General features: G+C 43.1%; 1 protein-coding gene across 27 annotated transcripts in view; it reads right to left on the bottom strand.

Annotated features, from left to right (window-relative positions):
• The window catches only part of MAP2 (microtubule associated protein 2), a 236915-nt gene continuing 214483 nt past the window's right edge, over window positions 1–22432 (bottom strand). For 14 of the 27 annotated variants that reach the window (XM_075094011.1, XM_075094013.1, XM_075093996.1 and 11 more), the window contains 6 exons: window positions 21882–22035; window positions 19291–19634; window positions 5526–5618; window positions 3924–4005; window positions 3303–3415; window positions 1–2592 (listed from right to left, as the gene is read on the bottom strand). In XM_075094011.1, the coding sequence (XP_074950112.1) occupies window positions 2377–2592; window positions 3303–3415; window positions 3924–4005; window positions 5526–5618; window positions 19291–19634; window positions 21882–22035 (1002 nt within the window). In that variant the 3' untranslated portion in view covers window positions 1–2376. The remainder of the gene's footprint in view (window positions 2593–3302; window positions 3416–3923; window positions 4006–5525; window positions 5619–19290; window positions 19635–21881; window positions 22036–22432) is intronic. The other 13 variants (XM_075094003.1, XM_075094004.1, XM_075094018.1 and 10 more) reach the window with 1 other exon arrangement.

Here is a 22432-nt window from a genome sequence, read left to right as displayed (position 1 = left end):
CTGGAAAAATGGGAAGAGGCTTTTAATGCACCTCACTCGACACTGTTTCCATGTGAATTCTTAGGATTGCTCTAAGCAGAAGTATAATAAATACAAGGCAGAAATCAGAATCCTCCAGATGCACTTAGCATGGTTCTAAACTCACTGTCCTTTGTATAAAACAACCGACTTACTAACAGTATTAGGTACTTTATAGTGTGAAAAAGCTTTCTGCAGAGCTGAAATGTCATGTGTGGGGCTGTTAGGAGCTCATCTTCAGTAACATTTTTAGTGATGTAACCATTTTGTTTTGTCTCTGTACTGCTGTGACAGCTTAGCCAAAATCCCCCTTTGGTCCACTGAACATTTACTCTCTAGTAACTGCATTTACTACCTGAATTTAATGATGGGGAATCCTGTGCTATTATTAGAATCCTTCTCCACAAACATAAAAATCTTCCCTATGAGTCTTTTCAGATCAAACCCCAACACACACACGCACACATACAAATTGAGAAGGAAAGAGAACAAATCAAAAGCTTCCAACACACAATGTTAACCTAATACATGTATCAAGTATAGCTCAACCGACAGTGCAAAGTTTAGTTAATAGATTTCAAAAGGAAAAGATCAAAGAATCTGCAAGAATGTAAACTGGTCATTTCATAACGTCTACTGTACATATAGTATCAGCAGATTATTATCTGCTGATGAGTAATACTACCATATTACCTTCAGTGTTCTCTTAGTGTCCATAAGACAGTATTGGAGCTCTCACACGTCACTCCGTTAGATTGGTTGTTTATACGTCTCTGCCCTTTATCTTTTATGCATACTTTTTCTTATACTTTTTATAGGCATTATAATCCCACTTTGCTCAGATTTCAAGATGATGAATCGCTATGGCAACCCAGTCTAGGGAGCTCATTTTATTTATTCATGTACTATAATTTACAGGCATCCCTGTTGCATTTATCACTGCTATCTGAGTGCCTGAGTGTATACATAAGACATCACTGAAGGAGTGGAAACATCTTAGTACTTTTTAATGTGTTTCAACTTTAGCAAAAGAAAAAAAATAAATAAAACTAACATTCACTGTTACTACAGGAGTTTAAAAAAAAAAAAAAAAAGAAAGAAAAAGAAAGAAAAAAAGCCAGAACTAAACTATCGTGGATTTTTTAAAAATCCAGAATCCAAACTCAGCCATCTTTGGAGACCCTTTTACAAACGTCTGGACCCCACAAAAATCATACCTTTGTGAAGAAAGGGAGGGAAGGGAAGAGGAAAGGAATCCTTTTTCTAGCATCACAGAAGAGACTTGCATCTGGCACTAAAACAGGGTCACGGCTTTTAGTTGTTACAGAAAGCAACTTCATGCTAAAATGTTCATCTTTTTTAAATGTATTCTTACGAATAGGGAAAAAAAACCCTGCTAACATCTACTTTTACATACCTAAAATTGCAACACCAAAGGGTGCAAGAGACACAGATACTGTGGATAAAGAAGTAGAATATTCAAGTATATGAGGAGGGCATATCACAAATGGCCACAGAGAAATATATATATATCTATAATACTGTATCAAACAGATGGAAAGGATGTGAAACCGGTGGTGCGTACACAAATCTAGCCGCTTAACCAACTTTCTAATCAGACACAAGTCCATTGGGGTGGAAGTACTTGCTTTCAACAGCTCTTTTACGTCAATTCCCCAGGCATGGTTCAAATGTTTCCAACTATTATTTTCAGTTATTACTTAAATAATTTATTGGCTTTTCAGCTATACACTGACATAATTAACCAGATCAAAAAAAATGTTAATAACTTAATTCAACTTTTGTTCTACTCATTTATACAAAATAACACTTTTTTTAATTAAACTTGAATTTCTCTATATGCCCTTCCTTCTTGTAAGCAGACTGTTAATTTAACCTGTAATAACTTACAATGGGCAGCTTTTATTTTTTTTTATTTCCCCATCTATCAACAGAACAGTGAAATGAGCAACTTGGGATATTGACAAGGCTCTTCAGAAAGAGGTGGATGGCCTTCAGGCACATGAAAGGTAAAAATGCATTTTATCATAGTACGGTACTCCATGCAAGACAGAGCAGAGCAACAATAATTGTCCAATGTAACATACTGCAGTTGTATACCCATATAAAGCCAGTGTCTTCCTGTTGTAAATGGAGATCAGGCCAATTTCTGCATCTATTTAATTTTTTTTCTGGTTTTTTGTGTTTTTTTTTTTAACTGTACGGTAACTACAGGTCTTGGGATGTGACTTAGTTTTAGACATGGTAAAGAATGAATGTAACACCTGCTCTGAGCCCATTCCTGCCAAGAGCTCATGCCTAAATATTATTACTTCATACAATGCAAAATGAGCAAATTCATAAGCCCTGCTTAGCGAGGGCTGCTGTGACATCTTCAGCGAGGGTAGCAAGCTGGGGCGATTCAAGCAGGTTGATGCTTCCAGAGGACGAGACGTTGCTGAGTCTGCGTGGCGAAGCCACACTGGACCTGCCTGGTGACTGTGTGATGATCTCAGCCCCATGATCGACACGGGCTTTAGCGTGCTCTCTGAAGTTTAGCTTCTGGCTGTCAATCTGCTCCAGGAAAGTAAAGAATTTAACAGATTATATAGTCACCAAATTACCTCATTATAGATCATCATTTGGGTCACATTTTGTTTACTTTTAAGAGCTCTTACAAGGATTGAAGCTTCTTCACTCCTTAGAATAATTGAAACTGAAGGTTTTTTCACCTTGTTTAATATGTATTGGCTTACTATGTTACATTCTCTTGCCGTTTGTGTCTCTGGAACGGTTGTCTCTAAGGATGGATGCCTTAATGAGCAGTACCATTGTTCCTAGCTGTATGAATTTAATAGACATTTTATGGGCATTGTGATTTGTTTCTGAAAACTGTTTTTTCAAATGTTTGTGGCGTGATCTTACTTTCAAGATGTCTTCCTCCTGTTTCACAAAGCAGTCCCAATCCTCTGGGATAGCCATGCTACAAACATATTAGATCATACCTATGCTGTACAACAGTCCCAGACAAGGTTTATCTTTAGGGGGAAAGCCAGTGCACAAACTACAGGACGTTTCATTTTAAGATTCACTCTCAGCTTAGATGTGGATTTGAGATTGGTCATTCCAAATTCCCAAAGGAGCAAATGGCATGTGAGTGTGCTCAAAGGGGAACAAACAGATGTTCCGTACTCAATTCAGAGCCACTGCTGAATTCATAGCTCTAATAATTTCACCATGTCAGTTGCACAGAGATAGCCTTTTCTCTGACGCTGTCCCCTTACCTTGACGTTACCTCCGCCAGGTACATGGTGGGCATTTTCCAGTGAACCAACTTTAGCCTGAGCTTTTTCTTTGAAATCCAGTTTCACACTCTCAATTTTCACACGCCCACCTCCTACACAGAAAAAGAAAATACAGATTAAGGGGTTGGAATGGCTCAAGAGAAAGGCTGACCTGATGCACATGGGTGCACTCATGTTACTTCCTGTCTAGTTGAGATCTAATGGTTTTAGAGAAGCACAGAATACCATGCTGCATATTCAGTAAAACATAAAATCTTCAACACATATGCAAACTAAGCACGTGCTGCAGCCCTACTGGGGTTTTCATGGGGTTTAAGCACATGCTTAAGTATTTTGCTGAGTCTGCATTGCAGTATCTTATCACACTGACATTATGCCACAACAGCATCCTTCTGCTTTATCTACTCTCTAAACTAGGTGGTCCCATACCTTCTGTCTTTATATATTTAGTTAAGTAGAGTTAGGAAAATTATTTTCATTACCAAAGTTTATTTACTTTCTCTTGGACTATAAAAGAGAATGGTATTATCCATGATTTCTCCTTCACATAACAGGATTAGGTCTTTGCTTTGTCCCACATCCCAGAAATTCCTACAATACCTGGCTTGTGGTGGATATTCTTGAGCGAGCCACACTTGGAAGTCACATGACTCAAGTCGATCTTCTTGGTTACAATTTGTACCTGTCAAAAGCACACACGCACAAAAATTAAAGGAATGGAAAGGGCAAAATAAATAAAAAACCAAGCCCTGCAGAGGAAGAGCCCTCTACAAACCACTGGAAAAGGAGAGATGGTTAGTAGAAAACAGACCATGCCACAAAGGAGGAAACACCTGGATTAATACAGCAAGCTTCCTTCCCACCTGGGAAATGACAGAGCTGGGTTAAGCTTTACTATTAGCAAAGCAAAGAGGAAGACAAGGCAGATCAGCATTCTTTCTAAAATGTTTCTGAGCTTCCTCTCAGGGTGGACGCTCTGAAGCTCTGCATGCAGCAGGATCCCTCCCATTTGCTTCTGCTCTTGAATGTGCATCCTGGCAACTAGGAATATTTTGGTGACTTTTTTTTTTTCTCTACCATCTGTTTCATATTTTTCTGCATCTGAATATAGTATGCATTTCAGCTCAATCCACTATGGAGTGTCTGATGAATCTACAAATGTGACTCCTGCAGGTGTACCTAAGCGGGTTGGTGTTCAGCCAGCTGACTCGGTGGTCCTCACCAGATAGCAGCGGGGCATCGCCCTGCTCAGCCAAGCAGCAGCACAGGCACCCTCCCTCCTGCTGCTGCTCTGTGCCCTGCTGCTGGCTGCGTTGCCTTGACTGTGCTGAGCCCAGCTCAGGAACAGCCACAGAGTGACACTCCTGCCTTGTTGCGCTCCCAACTAGCTCCCAGATGCGACCCACAATCACATTAGGCTTAAGAAGTTGCAGCCCCTCCAAGCCAGACAGGAGCTCCAGGGTGGCTGCAATGCCACTGATCTGCTCACATCATCAGCAATGACTTAAGCCAGCACTGCTGGCTGTACTGAATCTGTTTGGATCAGGCATGCCCACACCATCAGCTCTTCCATCTGATCATTTCCATCAGAGGGGTCAGAGCCACCTTAAGCTATTCCAGCATGACTGCTAGAACTAACGGGCATCTGGGCAAACCCTGAGCAACCTCAGTTTGTTATAATGGAATAATGCTGTGGCATTAACATTAGCACTCAGCATGCTGGCCGATCACACCCTCCCTCTGAGCTTTCTTTGTCCCTATGTGTTATTTTTCTTCTTTCTCTCAGGTTAGCTGAGGAAGGACTGATGCACTGGAAGATGCCCATCTGCGAGGCTGGAGCCTCACTGTGAGCTGGAGTCTCCTTCTGGAAATTATTTTCTTGGGCCACTCCCATGAGAGGCACTGAACCGTTTTGTCTCACATTGGACTTTTACTGTCAGCGCCCTTGGGCATTTAAAGATAACCCTTCTTTTATCATTTCCTTTTTCCCTCCAAGTTCTGGAAACGTGATAAGCTCTGTGGAGAAAGATCAGCAGGCCACCACTGCATACTCAGGGCTCACACAACTACCAGACCAGACTCACGTGAAACAGTACCAAGAAGGAAAGTAGTGATCAGAGAAAGGAAGACAGAGGGGTCTGGCTGTGCAAGGTGCGTCACCACAGTGGAGGTGCCTGTTCACAGGGTGTCTGTAGTACTTACATTTCCTCCCCCTGCAGAATGTTTGATGTTATCTCTGGAACCACACCGGGACTGAATATCACTAAAATCGATCTTCTTGTTTAAAATCCTAACCTAAAAGGAATTGGAGGTAACTTACTATATACCATACACAAACTCCACGAGGGTGCAGGACAAGGGAGCCAGGGTAATTTTTACTCCTGCTGTGACTCCTTCTTCTGACACTTGTTTTGAAATATAAGTAAACCACGCCAATCTCTGTGCTTAGTATAGTCCTTGGACAGCCTCTCCTAGGCTCTCTTGAGTGATGGCCAGTGTTTCTGCTGAATTGGCCACAAGGCGAAGATGGAAACCCTCCTTCCAACAACTCAGCGCTCCAGCCTTTGATGCAGAAATCCCAGATCCAGCCAACTCAGGCACAGACTGAAATCCTGAGGTATTTTGCCCCTCCTTCTACTATACAGCCATAACCGCAGCTACATTCATGCAACAGACCTCAGAGTGTCCTGTGAAAGGGGACTGACAAAATTTATTAAACTGAAGTCAGAGCTCTCTGCTACTCTCTCTCTTTACTGTGGCTTACTAAATGGCAATGCAGAAAACAACAGCATCTGGAAACCTTCAGCTGCAATCATTGCTTCTTGATCTCTGGTGCTGGCCATAGAATTGGTCACAAGAACTTTCTGGTGCTAGTAGCACTGTGCTTCTCCCCTGCGCTCTTTGTTTCCTGCAGAATAAGTGCCCGACTTTCCCTTGATAGTGCCAGCCTCCCTTACAGATGTCAGGAGCCCATATTTTTTCTGTGCTACCTTAGCTACAGGTACACTGCAGGCATGTGACAGTGCCTGGAGGTGAACTCTGCAAAGGGAAGGCCAAGCTGTTGTGTGCTTCACGCCCACCTTGACCTGCATCTCAAAGCAGTTCCTCCACCTGGCAGAACTTAGGTGCCACCAATGACTGCCCTCCCAGGGAATGACGTGCTGCTGGATGGCAGTTACCAGTAGGCAGGGACAACTGGGTGCAGGGCACAAACCTGAGTGACACCACTTCCAGACTTCTTTCTGAGAAAGGGCAGGGGACTGTGCTCACTAGTGTTAGGCTTTTCAGGTGTGTGAGAAGGCATTTCTGGCCAAGGCTGCACCTGCCTTCTTTGCACCAAGACCTTTTACTTCATTATATTCTTTCTCTGAGTTAAATATGAAGTCTTTATTCAAATGTTATGTTGGATTTTATTTATCTCTATGTTATTGATATACAATACAAATTCACAGACAGCCACAAAATTTGGGGCATTATCTATTAATTTTGCTAAATGGCACTTGTAAAGCCTTCACTGACATATTACTTAGCACAGTCTTGTTTGGCTGCTGTTGCAGGTAAATCTACAGCGACTAACTGATACTGAGATAAGAGAGAGGGTCAGATACACTGGGGTACCTTGCGCAGCTTCTTATAGCTCCAAACCAGCTGGTCAGTGGAAGGAAGAAGAACCCTGCGCAGTTTCTGCCTCCTGGCGTCAGGTCCTCAAACTGCCCCAGGCTCCCTGATAAATCTAAGATAAATCACTCCCTCTGTGCCTCACCTCTCCAAACTGGGAAAAGTTTTGACCGCTTACAGGGATATCAGATTTTGCAGCTCTTGGCTCATGCAGTACAGATAATGTCACATTTTAGATAGTAAGTCAAATCCTCTGGCACTGAGCACCTGGAGTGCGCTTTTGACTTAAGACCAGGAAACTCCAAGAAGAAATTTTCAGAGCGCCACACTTTGCAGCTAATGTGAAGAAATTCTACACAGCAAGCTGGTTTCATGGGTCCCTCACATTACATATAATATAACCAGTACATCAGCCAAACTATTAGGATGTTAAGTCTTCTCTCGCTTTAATAGGTAAAGATCTGTGGTGATGGTGTCCTCAGCAATAAGGGTGATGACAGCACCAGAAAAACGCCACAGCTGGTAGATCACCTTCAGAAAGGCATCTTTGGTAGGCAAATTGACTTCTGTCTTTCTCTCTCCTATCTGCTTAATCTGTCCAAGTAAACCAATGTACACTGAAACATGAAAGCAAATGCCTTTAGAGTTTTATGCTTGTGCTTTCCCTTAATATGTTATTTGTTCAGAAATGTACCCCAGTACTATACAAGACAGGTGCCACATCAGTTACAGAAACACATGTCAGATGTGCAGTCAGATCTGGCTCCCAGGGAGCTTCAAGCCAGACACAAGTGGGCAAACCAGAAAGCCTTCCTAGCATTTTCTGAGCACATCTCACTCAGCGATGGATCAGCAGCACCTCTTAGCAATGGCCACAGGGATGCATTTGCTCTGAAAATGCTGACTTAGAGGTCATGACAAGACCTCAGTGCTGTGGACTGGGGGCCTGTAGCTTAAAAATGGAGCCAAAGCAAGGTGATAAGTTGAGAGGGTGCCTTTGACCAAGTGCCTAAAGGTTGATTTGCACCCAAAGTCTGACAGTTTATGAGTCTCATGGCCCACGGACCTGGCTAGCAGATATGTAAAGGACAAATCATCTAAATTATTCTCTCTGTCTCACTGGGTGAAACGTGCCCCTGTGTAGAGGGGCCAACAGGAGACCTATGTATCATTTATGTCCTACGCCGAGGGCTGAAGTGAGCTGAGGGATGTGGATGTGTTCTGCTGGTCATCTGCCACAGTAAGGAACTGCACTGATCCAGGTTTTCCCTGATGACCTGTTTCTCCTTTTCCTGGAATATATCAATATTCCTGCACATACTTAAATCATGGCTGCTCTCTGTAACTAAGTGTTCCATAAACTAATGGAGCCTTGTTTCCTATAGATTAAGGCTTTAAACTGCTAAACTGCTTAATCCCTCCATCCTATATTCTTCAGCAAGCCCTATCCCCTCTTGCCAGCAATACCTCCCAAGCTTTCTCCCAGGTCTGCTAGACTGGGCAAATAGAGGCCAATACACAAGTGGCCAGCTGTTTTGCTGTCTCTGATTGCAAAGAAGGGGCTGAGTTATCACTGCACTTCTCCCAATGACAGTGTTTTGCCACGTCTCTGTTTCCTATCCAGTCAGCAACTGTCACCCAACTTGAAGGGATCGCCTGTGCTTCTAACCACTGCTCCCTTGCCAGCACTGGTTGAAATGGGCCAACAAGTTACAAATGAGTTGAGGAAGGCTGAGACTGCCAGCCAGACAGCATGACTGCATGGGCTTTGTTTCCTTTGAGAAATCGGACTGTAAACATCAGAAGGAGAGTACCAGAGAGGGACAGGAACTATTTAGGCTAAAGAGAAATTTTGGCTTGCAAACAAAGAAGGTGAACTGACTGTGAATTATTTGAAGCTGGAATCTGGAGGGAAATTTGTAACCATCCGAGCAGGGAGGGTCTGGAACTGTCTCACAAGGGAACAGAGCTACGACAAGAAAATGGTAAACTTTTATGATGGCACTTGATGAAAGGGATTAGATGATGCAGCTGCCTGTGATAGAGATGGCATGAACACCATGACTCACCAGGAAGGTCTCTGTGTTCTTGAATGTGTATGTACATCTTGTGTGGAGGTGGAGGTGTGGTAGGGATGTACATATATGCACTTCACTTGTGCTGCACACTAAATGAAAGATCAAGCCTGCTCACACTTTCATTCAGGAAAGGGAACATTTTAGTCTGTGGCAGAAACAGGACTGCTTTCTATTCACACGCACTAAACACTCCAACAAGATAATGTCCTGACAGGCTCCCTCGTAACCCTTGCGCAGACCTGCCAGTCCGAAGTGTGTATATTCTCTTCTGATCAGATGCTGGTTTGCCCAGGTATGCTGGACAGGGCCTGGAAGTTAGTACTTTGATCAGGACCAAGCTGAGATTCCTCAGCATTTGTCATATCCATGTGAAGTTAAGCCACAGTGGAGAAATTAAGCTTTACAGACAATGCTGAGTTTATTCCACAAAACCACATTGCCCAAGGATAAAAATGGCTTCTGCCTGAAGCCCTGGAAGTCTCACAGACCTTACCCCGACTCGGTCCTCTGATAACTCCTCAGCAGTAGTCCAGAAGTGAAGTCCAGGGCAGACTGTGTGCTGACGTCCACACAGTACAGCCTCACTGACTCACACTACTTCTAGGTAGTCGCCAGCAGGAATGAGACACTGTGCTCCAATACTTTCTGTGCTGTTTGCATGCTGTCTGTCAAAGCATCAAGAGATGCAGGGCATTTATGGGTAGACTGCTAGGAAACCAAGTGTTGAAGGTATTTTGTCAGAGTTCATTTAGATGAGGCATGTATTGATCTGCACTCAGCAGGGTAAACTCTTAACTCCCTTCCTACACGTAACATACAGTGGCCTGACTGGCAATCTAAACATGAAGGGGCTGCGGTCCAAGGGCAACATCTACACTAGATCAGAGGGGATGTTTTAGGTTACACTGGCTAACATGAGGAGACGCAAGAGGCTTGCAATACATGTGAATCTGCCAATTAGATATATGCCTCCCTATGGCTATTCACAGAAAGTGAATTTGGATTTCAAAGACTCCATGTACAACCGTCTCCAGTCCCAGGGACCTGGAGCAGACTCTCCTCAGTCAGTACTGCACCACTGTGTTCAAGATGAGAAAAAAATTTTAGAAACACTGAGAGGAAGGCAAAGAAATGGAAGAGAGAATTTAGTTCTTTTGTGCCTCACTGCTAAAGACAACATCAATGACTGAAAAGTGCTTAGGAAAGAGAAAGAATTGTGTTCCACTGATGCCTACAATCATTCCATTCAGCTGCTTTTCACGATAAGAGGGGAAGCCCCTAACTTATCAGCATCTGGGCAGAGAATCCATAAACAGCTTCCCTCCTGTGGCTTACAACCCTGGTACACACCAAAACAAAGATATTCAAAGAACAAAAATTGTGATGCTGATAAAATTAGACTCTGAATAGATTTTCCAAGAAGCTGATGATTTATGTTGTCTCTGCTTTGCAATTATGGCTTCTGAGAAGCTCTACCACAAACACTTGTGCCTAAAGCATTTAAAAATACTTTAGCTTGGCTCCACTTGCCTTTTGAACATGTTGTGGGGCTGTGATATTGGGAAAAGCTCCCAGACTCCTAACAACTTATCAAAAAGGGCAGGTTCTTCGTACTTTCCACAGCATCACATTGATTTGACACAGCTACATCCCAGGAACTAGACATTATTTCAGTGTTTGGTCTCCTGGTTAGCACAGGGATTGAGTGAGACAAGGATTCGTCTTGCATAGGAAGCAATGTTAAGGTTAAAACCTGATTAGAATCAAGAGGCAGTTCTAAGTGCTTCCAAGTCTATATGCTGCCAAGGACAGATGATACTAGTTTTCAGGCTCCTGGCAGAGGCTGCAGGTAGAGGAAAGGGAGGGGGAAGGTTATTTATTTGGCCTAGCAAAGCTGTTGAAGAGAAAGACTGTGCCTCAGACTTTCCAGGTCTACAAACAGAGCTTGTGATAATGCTCAGCCTTTGCGCTCCTGAAGTTACTGGATACATACACTAGTGAAGCTGCCAGACTACAAGCTAGTGACATTCAAAATAAAAGGCTGTGTGGGACATACCATAGATAAAATAATGTACCATCTTCATCTTGCTCTTAGCAGAGGGTGAACAAGGTAGGTTAATTTCTGAATTTTAAAAATGTACCCAGAAGCAGACACTGAGCATGTAATATTTCAGCCTGAACAGTTAAACTGTGAAACAATTATAAACCACTGAAAATAGGTTATTTCGATAGGATGTATCAGTAAAATAGAAGAGATGTCTTGCAATCAGCCATGTCTTTAATATTCGCATACAGGACAATGATGGCTGATTTACAAGCTTCTTTCTACCTACTTGCAAATCACTGTATTTATCTAATTAATAAGGTGGCTACACTGAACTAGGCAGTGTACTATATAAAGGAGAAAGGCCTACAGAGAAACACTGAGAGGTTTTGCATAATTGTGCTGGGAAATACAAAGTGACATGACCTCTTTCCATGCCAAAGAGTTTACAGTCAAGAGACAACAGCTGAATTTATCAGACAGCTCAAGGAAGTGCAAGATCCATGTCAGATGAACTGAAACGTGTTCTGCAATCATACTCCTCACTAAATCTGGGGAGCTGATCAAAAGAATAGTAAAAGAAAATGAACAAGATTCACGCACAAAAAAGATCCTAGGAGCTCAATTAATTCAGCTAAAATACAGGATCCTTGTTTCAATACTCACTTAAAAAAACAACCAGATTTTGCTGAACTACAGTCTGATACTTAGATTTTAGAGGCAACAGTCCCTACTCATGGAAAGAGTACTAATAGCTTCAAATATCAAGTGTTGAGCATCAGGTATCACTGTTTTCAAATCAGTTTGGTTATGATTAAGAAGGGATGAGTTTTGAATAACTGTTCTGGATTTTTTTATTCCAGCATAATGGAGAAAATTAGGTTGTTCAGTTCAAGTGCAAAAAAATATCTTGTGTTCACCTCTTCATGCAAGCTGGCTTTCCCAAAGCTCAGCATGTATGCCTCTTAGCATTGATTTTGTTGTTCAAATCCAAATTTCTAAGATAAAAACTAAGGTTTTTACCCTTTCCTTTCCTGCCCTTTCCTATCTAGCAAAATAAACCCTTTTTCTCACCTTCCTGTGCAAGACAGAACACTATTATATGACTAAACATCTCTGATCTAGATTATGTATTGCCTGAATAATTTTCCCAAAAGAACAACCTTCTCCATTTTATTGCCAAAATCTAGACTAGTTAGAACTCAGCTGAAAATGCCTCCTCTGCTGAACTTGCTACTGGGATGACTCAGCCTTTCACAGGAATTTATGTCCCGGTGACATAATCTATCTACTCTAGAAAAAAAATACAGGTTCTCCCCTTGCTATTAACACGAGATCAACAACATATGGTACATCATGGATGGGATTTGTCTCCTCCAACATTAGCGAGCTAAGAGTTGAAAATGTAGAGGAAGGAGGACTTTCCCTTGGTTGAGGAGGATTGGGTCAGAGATCACCTAGGCAAACTGGATCCCCACAAATCCATGGGCCCTGAAGTGATGCACTCACGAGTGCTGAAGGAGCTGGCAGATGCTCCCGCTAAGCCACTCTCCATCACCTTTGAAAGGTCATGGAGGACAGGAGAGGTGCCAAAGGACTGGAGAAAAGCAAATGTCACTCCAATCTTCAAAAAGGGCAAGAAGGAGGACCTGGGGAGCTATAGGCCAGTCAGCCTCACCTCCATCCCCGGAAAGGTGATGGAACAGTTCATCCTGGAGGTCATCTCCAGGCATGTAGAGGAAAAGAAGGTTATCAGAAGTAGTCAAATGGATTCACCAAGAGGAGATCCTGCTTGACCAACCTGAGAGCCTTCTACGATGGTGTGACTGGCTGGGTTCATGAAGGGGGAGCCGTGGATGTTGTTTATCTCTACTTCAGTAAGGTGTTCAACACGGTCTCCTATAACATCCTCATAGGCAAGCTAAGGAAGTGTGGGTTAGATGAGAGGACAGTGAGGTGGACAGAGAACTGGCTCAACAACAGAGCTCAGAGGGTTGTGATCAACGGGGCAGAGTCTGGTTGGGGGTCTGTAACTAGTGGTGTTCCCCAGGGGTCTGTGCTGGGTCCAGTCCTGTTCAACATATTCATCAATGACCTGGATGGTGGGACAGAGTGTAACCTCAGCAAGTTTGCTGACAATACCAAGCTGGGAGGAGTGGCTGATACACCAGAAGGCTGTGCTGCCATCCAACAAGACCTGGACAGGCTGGAGAGCTGGGCTGGGGGGAACTTCATGAAACTCAGCAAGAGCAAGTGCAAGGTCCTGCACCTGGGGAGGAACAACCCCATGCACCAGTACAGGTTGGGGGCTGACCTGCTGGCAAGTGGCTCTGTTGAGAAGGACCTGGGAGTGCTGGTGGACAGCAAGGTGACCCTGAGCCAGCACTGTGCCCTTGTGGCCAAGAAGGCCAACGGTATCCTGGGCTGCATTAAAAGGAGTGTGGCCAGCATATCGAGAGAGGTTATCCTCCCCCTCTACTGTGCCCTGGTGAGACCTCATTTGGAGTACTGTGTCCAGTTTTGGGCCCCCCAGTTTAAGAAGGATGTGGAACTCCTTGAGCAAGTCCTGCAGAGAGCTACCAAGATGATCAGGCGACTGGAGCATCTCCCTTATGAGGAAAGGCTGAGAAACTTGCATTTGTTCAGCCTGGAGAGAAGAAGACTGAGGGGGGATTTCATAAATACCTGTAAATATCTGAAGGGTGGGTTTCAAGAGGATGGGGCCAGACTCTTTTCAGTAGTGCTCAATGACAGGACACGGGGCAATGGGCAGAAGTTGGAACATGGGAAGTTCCACCTAAACATGAGAAAAAAGGTGAGGGTGCCAGAGCAATGGCATAGGCTGCCCAGGGAGGTTGTGGAGTCTCCTGCCCTGAAGACATTTAAATCCCGCCTGGATGCGTTCCTGTGCCCCCTGCTCTAGGTGTGCCTGCTCAAGCAGGGGGGTTGGACAAGATGATCTCCATAGGTTCCTTTCCAACCCCTACCAGTCTGCAATTCTGTGATCTCACTTTTTATCCAGAATAATTCAAGGCTTAACTGTACAGACTGTACTCAGGCAAGCCTTCCTTTAAATGAATGCAGTCTGAATACAGGAGTTGCAAGATGTTATTTCTGTACAATCTGCAATGATCAGCCAAAATTCTAAATTCCAAAAATTTAGAAATTATGGTTTTGAGCTGTGACAGAGTTTTGAAGTTGTGCCTGGAACTCCTAATTTCTCTCTGCATTTGTAGGTCTGCAATTAACAAGGGATGAATTAGTTTCTAATTTTCAGTCCAGAACAAATCCCTTCAAATGACTTGTAAATACACAAGACCAGGAATGTATAAAGGAAACAAGAGCAGACCGACAGAGGTGAATTTATCTTACAGTTATGAACTGTTGACTTGGTAAATGCACAACTTGTTCCAATGAATGTGGCTAACAGTGTGGAAACAATTGCCTTCCAGTCTCTGGTTAGCTAAGTACTTTAACAACAGCCATGTTACAATGTCAATCCACCCTAAACAGCTGCCTCCTATGGGTCTGGTTTGGGAAAGCACCAAAGCTTGAACCTTATAGCTCATTAATGTTCACCACTGTCCTGAGCAGGGACATTCTCAAAGTGTTGGCTCACTTATGTTGCAGATCACAATGGATTGGAGAAAAAGTGCATGATGTGCCAGAAGGAGACGGGAGACAGAATGGACTCATTAACAACTCAGATTGCACTTTTTGTTAAGCCTATATTCTGCACTACCTTTTAGGACACTCTTCATTAACCAGTGCGACAATAGCATATAATCTAGATCTTCAGGTTAATTTTTGGGCCTTCAGCAGTGTCTCTAACACGGTGCAAAGATGTGTGAAACAGGAGGAAGAGGAGTTACAAGATGCCATCTCAAGGGGAACTTGCTTAATACCCTTTTGACCTGCAGTTCTCCCAGGAGGTGCTCAGCTCTTGGTGGGCCACCAGGCCTGCGTGTCTCTGCACTGACTTATCATCCTGGCAGGCTGTAGCTGAGGCAGGAAACACTTCAGGAGCCTACTGTTTTCTGCAGACTGGGTCATAAATTGTGATGATGGGTGGGGTGTGGGGGTGTGCTGTGGGGGAGTATCTCCTGCCATCCAAACTGATTTTGAAGCTAACAAAAAATCATGCAAAGAAGACAACAGATATCCATTCAACCCTCCTCCTCTACCCAGCTCTGAGATGTGTTATCCTTCCCTGTGCCAGTCTCTTTTATCATTTAATGCAGATGCCTATCAGATGCCAGCATTTTGTGGTTTCTGGACAGGTTCTACTGCATAGCTGTGTCATCAGTTTATTTAGATTTTCTGAGCCATGACTAAATGCGCTTTGCTTTCTACAGTTTAGGGAAGATGGTGAAGTTCTCTCTTAATCTTCCTAAAAACCTTCAAGGAACACTTCATTCTTCAACAAGGCTTAGGCATTCCATTTTGCTATGTGTCATCTTACTTCTTACAAGGTGCCTGACTGTTACTACAGTTAGTGATATTTTAAAACTTATACATGCCATTCGAGCCTGTACAGCTCCGTTCACTTTGATGAAGCTATGCTGATTCACATCCACTGAGGTTCTTGCCAATGGCTGAGTTTTGATGTATACCCTTTAAGATTAAATTAAAAGTTGGCTTTATCCTGGGTTGCTGGCCTATGATGCTTTACAAATACTCTGCCTGGGCAGTGATGAAAATATTCAATTGGTACACTTTTATACTCCAATATGGTACAAACCACATCCATACACAGAATTTCAAGAAGCCAAAAAACCCCAAACAGAAAAGAAAAACCCTGTTTTTGGCATCTGAAACAGATTTCCAACCCCTTCCTCCAGTTCCCCCATGCTTCCCTTGGGCTGTCTGAGAAATAACAGTTGCAGATGGGTTACTTTTGAAAGCACAGCATTTCCTCCACAGCTGATGCAGTGCGAAAATCCATCTGAAGCCCAGCAGACATACCCATGAGCAAGTCGCCTCTGAGCTTTGCCAAGAATGATACATTTCACCATACTCTACTATAAAGAGAAAACCAGACAACCCCCTACTGCCTGCATCACAGAGTAGAGAAGACCTCATTTCTCTTGCCTGCAGAAGACCAATTAAACATATCTCAAGCCATCTATTCCTTGTAGGAGCCTAACGCAGTGCAAAGTTAGCTTGCTTCTTCCCCTAGAAGCATGTTTGGTTTTTTTTTCTCTCTGTCAGGTGGAGCGATTTCTTTCTTTTCTTTGTTTCTGTGGCTGGCAAATCAGAGCTGAAGTAAAATCAGTCTGCTGTCTGGTGTGTCTTTGATGAAATTCAAGGCTGAAGCACTGTATTTCTTTATTTATTTAGCATTCAGACATCCCCTGCTTCTTCATTTCTCCACCTCAGAGTGCAGCTGCTTTCTATAGGACAGCTCTAAGCTAAGAAAAGACCTTCTGCTAGGTTCAGATATGCCTCTGGTAAAAGGATAGCTTCTCTCCAAATGACACTTTGGGGCTATGTATCTGTATCCCTTTAGTGATTTGCATGTCCTGTTTATGTACTTAATTTGCCCAGATATATGCTGTCTTTTTGTCTGCCTGTTTTTCCTGCGGTTATTGCAATCAGCACTTCCAATCTGCGTTATAAAACTTGAGCAGCTTTCTGTTTCATGTATGATCACTAAAAGCAGATAGCAGATAATAGCTCATTTCAGCCAGTGCAATATCTGCCACCAGGTATTAAAGAAGTGAGCAGACACAAGGAAATGAAATTAGCTTTCATGTGTTCCTCTCATAGACCCTATAAAATTCAACTGCCAAAATTGGAAAAGAATTAATCCTAGAACCTCTTGTCTAGACTTAACAACTATGGCATAAAGGAGACATAAAGAAAAAACTCAGCAAGTCTCTCTTTGCCCAAGCCACAGCTCAGTGGCCACATACCACTCGGAATTAAAAAATGCTTTATCTTCAAGTGAAATTATGCTCACACAGCAGATTTCCCATGATCCCTGAAAGAGTGAAATGCCAACTGCTCTGCCATTCTTCACTACCCAGCAAAGACTCCATGCAACTCTGTAGAACTGCTAAGGAAATGTAGCTGCCTAGGCATGGTGTTTACAGAGAAATACAATTTGCTGTGGCCCCCGGGCTTGTATGGTTGTTACACTCCACAACAAGTAATAGGGAGGAGGAGGACAGGCTAACATGGTGCTGGTTTCGAGCCCCGTGTCCAGCAGCTGGGCTTGTTATGAGGAATGCTAACCCAGATGCACAGTCTGAACTTGCGTTCCAAGCCCCCCAGAGCCCCTGAGCACCCTGACCATCTGCTACACAATATGTCAAATGGAAGTTGAACTCCCATACAAAATAATTACACAGATACTTGTCAAAATAAAGGCAGAAGAACCTTTGCAGAGGCATTATCTTCTTGACTTTATCTAAGTCCAAATCTGGCTACTGTCCAAACCCTGGAAAGCACTGAATATGTTAACTTATCATGAAAACAGGATCAAGTTCTAAGAGATACCTTACTGTTTAATATATGAGCGTATTTTTTTTTCCTCTGGAAGACCTGCAGTTGCATAGGGTTGTAATGTTAAGTTTTGATCCAATTTATTATTTTTTTCTGAGACTGCCTTAAGCAAACATGACTGTTTTGTTCTACTCTGTATTCCAAAACTCGTGTATATATAAAAGTACCTGATCTGGAAACACTGTGCAACCCAGCTTACTGGAATGTCTTATTCTCAGGACAGCTGAATGGGGGAGCATGTTATTCACCCTGATGTCATGACCCTGGAGGTAGTTGAGAAGCGAACCTTCCATAAAGCACTCACACTGCCACTGCTGTAACTCAGCAATCTCAGGGAAGAAAAAAGGAGATAGGAGCACTGGGTGTTTTTGTTGTGAGGTTGTGTCCAGAATCAATATGAAATGCACAGGTACTTTTTACAAAAAATAACTCAACATAATTGTTTACACCCACAAGACTGAGTTGTCCATATTTTTAGCATAAATGTTGGTAAGCTATATAATTTTTCCTCTTTCAGCCTCTTTGTTTCTAATTAAAATAGGATTTCTTTCAGGTAATAAATGGTCTTATAACTCTTTAAGCATTAATAAAATGGACTGCTTCCTCCTATAAGCTAGAACAATAGTTCTTCCAAACAGAAGGACAAACGAATTGCTTGGACATAATTTTGGCTTTTAATGCCATCTGTGTTACCATTTCTGCAGTGCTTAAAAATGAGAGAAGACTATTCCAGCTCTGGCCATAGCTCTGCTTGGTAGAGCATTAAGCAGAGACTCTTCAGAGGAAGGTATAAACACCGTACCTCAGGAAGATTTATGGTACTTCCTATCTGATATTTCCTCAGTCTCCAAAAGCTTCTGCTTAGCTTAAAAGCCTGCATGTTTACCGTCCTTTCCAAAGTTTGGTTACTGTCTGTAATGGGGGATTTTGCTACCCTAAACACGTCTTTAGCCGAAAGCAATCCTCATGACAATCTGCTTCATTGCACAACTCTGCAAGGTATGAAACTATCTCTTTGTTTCAGCTTTTAATTGCATCAACATGTCCCTGAATCCTTGGTCTTTCAGAAAGTGAGAACGGAAAATCCTGATCTGCCTTCTTACACATTCACTTTTTCTTATTTTATATACATTCTCCAGTTTATACAGTTTAAACACTGTTCCTGCTTATTCAAACCCTGCAGCAAGAAAAACAGTTACGTCTAATATCTGTCCCCTCCCATCATCTTTAACTTGGGGCAGATTTACCAGGTTGGAGGCTGTAACCCTCATTAACATCACCCAACACAATGCACATGTCACATAAAATGACACAGGAAAAGGTCATGGTGCTGTGCAATCCTGTTACATCTATCTAGGTTGTATTTAAACTTGTTTGAATTAAAACAAACCTCTTTCGTTTGCTGGTATTGATGAAAACTAAGTAAGCAGCAACAGCTGAGACTCAGGCTGAAACATATCTATGGCATGGAGTGCAAACTCTTGTTTCAAATCTTTCAACTGATCTCAGTGAGGCACTGTTAGTTTTCAGGTGACAAAATACTTTTCTGAAGGTTGTCCTGGCCCCTGCCATTTAGCATCACTTAAACAACCAATGTATACGGACAATAGAGACAGAATTTGCAAGGCAACCCAAAATGGCTCCCATCCCATACCTTTCCCAAAGGTGCACACATAAGACTAAGTCTCATATGGATGAACATAAAGAGTGGAGTCCTTACCTGCCCCCCTTTGGGCTGGTATTTGATGTTATCTGTTGATCCGATTTTGGACCTGACGTTCTTGAGGTCAGGTAGAGGCTGATTAATAACTCGTAGCTGCTTCGGAGTGGCTGGAGATTTAGGAGGAGTGCGAATTATGGCAACTTTTTTCTCAGTAGGTACCAGTATGGCAGATTTGGGGGTCCCAGGAGTGTGTGGGGTTCTGGAGTAGCTCGGTGTCCCTGGAGTGCCTGGGGTACGGGAGGCATAGCTTGGTGGTGTCCCTGGAGTGATGGCAGTGGAGCCAGGAGTAGTGGGGGTAGAAGTTCCACTTTTTCCTGTTCTGCTACGAATTGGCTCTGAACCTACATGCAAGAAAAAAAAAATCCCAGCGTTAGACCCACAGAAATACAGCTCTTCTTCCCTCTCTACCTCCCAAGATTGCATCCCTCTATGCTAAGCGAGACACAGCTCCAAGATGGCTGTGCTAGTGTTGGAAGAGCTCCATGTCTGTCTCTGTGTCTTATGTTGCTAATCAACCTGCCAGGAGTTACCTTGTCATGTGTGGCCGAGCTCGTAAATTGCCCACATGGTGACTGAGCTCTCTGCTCTGTAACACAGGTACGCTTCCCACAACACCTATGCTTCCTGCAAAGCTTGCTGAACAAGGCACAATATCACATCGGTTTCCATCTTGGGGAAAAGGCTAGAAGCATCCTTGGAATCTAACCTTTGGGACTTGATCTGACAACCTGACTAGCCAGTTAGAATGTTGTCACCAATTTCATTGGTTTTGGGTGTTAAACTAGAGAGTGGGGAAAATTCTGACTGTAATCTTGAAACTAAAGACTCCAAGTGCCTGGCTGCTGCTGATCACATACTACTGCCGGTAATCCGGTGTCTGCAGCTACACCCTGGGTGAGCATTCAGTCAATGAACAAGTCATAGCCCTGTTGTTTGGATGAGTAGATGTCCCTCATGTTCAACTGCCATTTTTCATCAGTGCAGTGAAAGAAAGCAATTGCAGTAGGCAGCCTCAATTAAAAGTCACATTTTAGTTACATCTGCATGCAAACTAAAAATAAATAAATACTGTAACATTTTGTAGCAGCACCATTCAGTGTTTATGGCATTGCCAGTCCTTTTCACTGAGCACAAGAATCAGTTTAGTAGTGGCATTTGTGCTTTCTGAAGCCAGCTCTGTTGGTAACTCTCAAACACAAATGAACAGAAGCTGAGACATCTCCATATGCTGCTTAAAGCGAAGCTTTTCTGAGAATATTCAGGGAGAGAAAGACCAAACCAACCCCCAAAGCCTGAATACCCCAATGCTGAAGGGGTGCATACATGTTTTCACCTTTAAAACATTCCAGAATTATAAATCCAATGGCCTCTCTAGAGCATCCAGTGGGACTAATTACAATCTTATTTAAACTATTTTGTTAATCATTCTGTTTATTTAATGGTGGTGGACCAAACGCAATGCACTGCTGCCCCTGGGGTCCAGGAGAAACTCTTTGCTCTACGTGACTCATTAGATAGATTGAACATACTTCACTCTTACCTCCAGTTTCCCTGAATGGTTTCTTTCTTTCCAAACCAACTCTAAACCAGAACCTTCTCACTATACCAAGACAGAAAGGGAATGATTTTTTCTCCCCAGCTCTCTGCAGCTTTTCATTCCTCAGCTTTTCACCACATTGGCAAATGCTCAATGGCCTCTCACTCCTAGTCAGGAGAATAGGCTGCTGTGCCAGCTGGGGTTCACTCTGCTTACAAAGGGTCTCTCTTTTACCCTTGGAGCATCACCGAAAAATTTGAAAGGATTTTTTTTCTGTAGAATTTAATCATCTACGTCCCTGACCTGTCTTAAAAGGGGCTGAGACTGGTTTCTAAAGAGAGAAACCAGAGGCATTCCTGTGGGAAAGCAGGGAGCTACATCCAGGTTCTGAGGCCTGGACTGAATGCAAGTCTATCTGAAAGTTCTGGAGGTATTTGGTAAAATTCTCTTTGTCCTGTAATTTCTTTTGGCTTGTGATTGGATAACATTGGTCCTCATAAAAGGACCTTGCTGGTTTACTATCCTAACTTCCCGCACTAAGTCACTCCACTAGCTAACATCTTAATTCTCAAGAGTTTTTACCTGAGGATTAGAGCACAGGGAGATCATTACTGTGGAAGAGCAAGTTAACGACTATAATATTAGGTTCACTTTTCCAAGATCCATCAGAATATTTTATATTGCCTACTCCAGGTTTGTCTCACTTTTCTTGCTGCTGTTTTAAATGCCCTGTGTTAAATATCTTACCCAGCTCTGAGCTCTCCACAAAGGCATTTTCTAATATTAACAATTAGTCTGAACAGCAGTCCTAGCTCTGGGTATTGCAGACTATGGAATGGGTGCATCCTGGCCCTGGTTTCAAGCCCTTGCTGCTCAGCACTTGGTAACTGAACAAAAACAGTCTGTGGGGCTGTGATTTCCAACACCATACCCCAGATCTACCCCTCTGTGTAAAAGGCAGGGACACATGGTGCTACGGCAGTGTGACAAATCTAACAAGAATGGGAGACATTTGCAGCAGTAGGAGAGGGTTAATATGCAAAAAACATACGGGTGGTCCGTCGTACTGAAGACGAAAGGGAAGCTGTGAGGGAGAGAGAGTTCTCCTCTCTGTCTCGGTCTCCTGATACACCTCTTCGAGGAGGAAGGATAGAGGAAGGTCTTGGTAGAGAGGAACGCTTTTCAGGACTCTTGCTTACTCCATCCTAATAGTAGCAAAATAGAAAAGGAAGGTTTAGTTTTCAAAGCTCACCCTCTGGGCTGTGATTTCTCTCAACCTGTATATAGAGGGGGAACTTCATCCTATGGGCCCAGTTTACTACTCACACAGGAAGCTGTGGGGATCCAGCCACCTCCCATGCTCTGCTTAGCTCCCTGGTGCTTCTTTACTGCATCAAAACACCCAGTAGTCATCTTTTGAGCTACTTAAGACAGCTACAGATACTCTTGGTTCTCAATATGGATGGATCCCACATTTGGTTCTTAATAAAGAATAAGCTTTTTTTAGTGCAAGTTGACAGTGAAAAAATTCTCTGGAGCACAGGTGTGAAATTCTCATGTAAATTTACCTGCAAAGTAACTTCAGTACTGGTGCCCAGAATA

This window comes from Phalacrocorax aristotelis, chromosome 5 (assembly GCF_949628215.1).
Source record: "Phalacrocorax aristotelis chromosome 5, bGulAri2.1, whole genome shotgun sequence".
NCBI classification, from domain to species: Eukaryota; Metazoa; Chordata; class Aves; order Suliformes; family Phalacrocoracidae; genus Phalacrocorax; species Phalacrocorax aristotelis.
The sequence above is the reverse complement of the archived record's forward strand: the minus strand, read 5'-3'. Positions and strand labels throughout refer to the sequence as shown.